General features: G+C 35.9%; 1 protein-coding gene across 1 annotated transcript; it reads left to right on the forward strand.

The window, feature by feature from the left end:
- The first annotated feature begins 984 nt into the window (after nt 1-984).
- LOC128554906 (uncharacterized) lies at nt 985-2,742 on the forward strand. The gene has a single exon (XM_053536240.1). The coding sequence runs from the start codon at nt 985-987 to the stop codon at nt 2,740-2,742; it is 1,758 nt and encodes a 585-aa protein (XP_053392215.1).
- Nucleotides 2,743-3,657: the final 915 nt, after the last annotated feature.

Below are 3,657 nucleotides of genomic sequence, written 5' to 3' on the forward strand. Positions count from 1 at the left end.
TCAGCTAGTGGAGGTAACGGTAAAAGAAGCTGAAGTTGTAATCATATTATAGTGGAAGTGGCAGTTGATGCAGAAATGATAATAAAAAACGAGCCAAGCCACGGGAAAATTGGCATTCAAACATTTCGTAAATTTCCGGAATCTCTATATTTAGGCTGACCTGTGCATTTATGCATCTGAATTAAGGTTAGGAAACTTCATATTCAGGTAGAATAAGCCTTCATTGAAATAACAGCGAACGATGTGGGCTATGATCAGACTGCGCGGATGCACAGGCTGATCTGGGCCCACACTGGTTGCAAAGCCTCGAAAGTTCCCGAAGGCCCATTTTCTCATGATGCGGCACAAATAATTTTATGACGTTATTGGCGTCGACGACGACGACGCTAACTTGTGATGGTGCTTATGGCAGTCATTTAATGATGTTGCGAAGACAACCAGCTGATTGAACATTTGCAGTATAAAACTCAACATGATACATATGTGCTTCTATTGTCAACCCCCGTGTTGGACAAACACATTCGTAACACATTTTACCTGTTACGAATGCGATCGCATACGTACGAAATCTGTTACAAATGCGATCTGTTACGAATATGGTCCTACACAGCTTGACTTGACATCTGATATCATTAAACGATTTCCTGTAAAAGAAAAGAACTGCATATAGGTAGGCTAATGCTCATTTCTCTCTAGCTTATTTTTGTAACATGTGTCTTTTAGGCTTTTTTATGACTATTGCAGAGTAAACAGTTTCGGTCCAACGTTAGAACTTTAGAACACTTCAGGTAAAGTATTAACTGTGTTCGAATAATTATCAGTTTAAGAAGTACTGATTTTTAACTCCTAAATAATTTTGCATTATCAAAACACTTGCGAATTTACTTCCTCATTCCATCTATTAATCTACACAGGTTTATCTTCACAATAACATAGTAATACGTGACAAGACAAGTTTAATCATACGTGTGTTCAATATTTAATATGGCGGAAAGGGGGAGTGGGAATGTAGAAAATATCTGCTTAAGCGATGCAGTTCCTGGACGAGTAAAACAAAAATGGTGTAAACCATGTTTAAGTAAGGATACACAAACAGAAGCTGATGTGTTCTGTTCAACATGTGACGAGTTTCAGTGTACAGAATGTTCAAACGTACATACAACGCACGCTTTCTTGAGAAATCACAAGCTAGTGAATGCAAAAGAATTGAAAACGATACCAGTCTCCGTTAATATGAACGGATTAGATCAATGTGATGAGCATCAGGAAGTATTAAAATTCTTCTGTGAAGATGAGAATCAGCTATGTTGCAGTACCTGTGCTATTGTGGATCACCGGAAATGCCACAGTGTTGTAGAAATTCAGAAGATTGCCGGAAGGTTTACATTAGGACGTTCCAGCATACAGGCCAGACTGCTGGAAGTAAGAGAGAAAGCTAAAAATGCCGTTGAAAATACCAAGTCATCAATAGAGCAACTAGATCAAGGTGTAAATGCGATATCGTTAAAAATAAGACGCATGCAAGATGATGTGAATAAAATGTTTGAAGATTTGAAAGTTTCCGTTGCTAAAGACACTAAATTATTTAAAACAGAAACACTCGATACACTGGCAAGGAAACAATCAAACAGTGAGAAAAATCTTGTTGATGCAAGAAATTCTCTAGAAACAATTGGTAGCGTTCATCAGAACGGGACACCATCACAACAGTTTATCATGGAACAGAAAATGAGGAAGAAAGCCGATGAACTTAGCTCCAACGTTGACAAGGAATGTCAAAAATTAGAGTCCATGACCATTTTGTTTGATTTTGATGAATGTTTTAAACTTCCCCCGCTTCCGATTTCTGAATACGTTCCGGGACAACTGACATTAAAATACTCCATACCAGAAGCTATAAAACCTATAACACGTGTAGAACCGATTGTTATGTTTACGAAGAAAACTTCCATTGATCTGGAGCAGACTGGAGATGATGTCAAGGAACCGTTATACACAGGCCTGGATTTCCTGCCAGATGGTAGACTGGTTGCCGTGGATAATAAAAACATGAAATGCTTGATTTACAATGAGAAGCTTGAACAATTAGGATCATTTCAGTTATCGTATCATCCACAGAGTGTTGTTGTTGTATCTGAGGAGGAAGTGGCGATATTAAGTGCCAACCCTTGCAAGATAGACTTTCTACGTGTCAAAAAATCAAATGATATTACTTTGATAAGGACATGTCAAGTTAAGAGAATGTGTAATTCTATATGTCTGAAAGATGATAGAAACTTTGTTGTTGGAACTTTCGATGATATAAGACCTGTTCGTATTGTATCAATGTTAGGAGAAGAGAAAGATTTCAGTATCAACTTTTCAAACAAGAAATATCCTATAGGTACTAGTGCCTGTACATATATTAGGAACCGTGACAAAGTGGTTCTAACCGATAGATACGAGCATGCTGTATACATATATGACATCAAGAGCAAGAGCAGCACCAGAGTTGTTGTCAAGGACGACCAGATCAACGAACCATGCGGAGTAGCAGTAGGTCCGTCTGACTGTATCCTGGTTTGCTGTAGTATAACGAATTCCATTGTACAGATCTCTCAAACAGGTCAGGTCCTATCATCGTACAAGTTAGATGTGAAACTCCCCTACAGAGTCTGTGTTTCAAAGGACAATTCAATTGTTGCCAACACAAATTACGCTAAAGGTGAAAGAAAGTTGCAGTTGTTCAAAGTAAAATATTAAATTCAATTGAATACTGTATTCTGTCTGAAAGAGGTAGTTTAGCAGGAAAAGGAACGAATGAATTTTATATCATTTAAAATTGAGTTTAAAGAAGTTCTCAATTACGTATAAATTCATTTTTGATAATAACAATGAATATTCAAGAGAATATATCAGTTATTAAAAGATAACTCTCATTGAAGTAACACTAGGAAAATTGTTATAGTAAACATTGATGAAAATAGTGTTTACATGGACTGTGGTAACTTCAAAATTCAGGAATTCAAATGATTGTGCATTATTAATTTAATGATGATATAGGTTTCTTGTAAGTATTTTTAGTCAAACCTGTCTGTAAAGACCACCCTTGGGAGAACAAAAATGTGGTCTTTATTGCCAGCTGGTCTTTATTCACAGGTTAAAACACACTGCAAATGTTAAATATGAAACAAATGCATCGTTCTTTATAGAGTCAGGTGGTCTATGTACAGAGGTGGTATTTACCACAGGTTTGATTGTATTATTATGTATATTTTTGCTTAGTTTTGACAAATATAATCTAGAATATTATTCATATAGACTTGATCTTATCTATCTGCTGTCGAAAAGAACCCTGCAAGTATTGTTTGTGCAATCATGAAAGACCATTTAGGTAGATTTATGTCAGACTAAAATTGAAAACCTTCTCATCCAGTGATCTTTCATTTGATTCACAAATGTTTGTGATGTCTGTACAATGCCACCAATAAGTTGAAACGCATTTATAAATATCAGCTGTGCAGTTATGCATGATTATATGGTTAGGAAAAAGCTAAGTTTAATACTGAACTTAATTCCATAAAGGGAGGTCATCATAATATTAAATTATCAGTATTCAATCGTTTGACAAATATTAGAGGAAATAATTATGTTAATTTGAACAAAACGTTTTAAAAC

The sequence above is a fragment of the Mercenaria mercenaria genome, unplaced genomic scaffold, assembly GCF_021730395.1.
Source record: "Mercenaria mercenaria strain notata unplaced genomic scaffold, MADL_Memer_1 contig_858, whole genome shotgun sequence".
Lineage (NCBI taxonomy): Eukaryota > Metazoa > Mollusca > Bivalvia > Venerida > Veneridae > Mercenaria > Mercenaria mercenaria.

Bases quoted from the DNA above. Each gene is read 5' to 3' on its own strand.
- LOC128554906 (XM_053536240.1), top strand. From the start codon at position 985: ATGGCGGAAAGGGGGAGTGGGAATGTAGAAAATATCTGCTTAAGCGAT.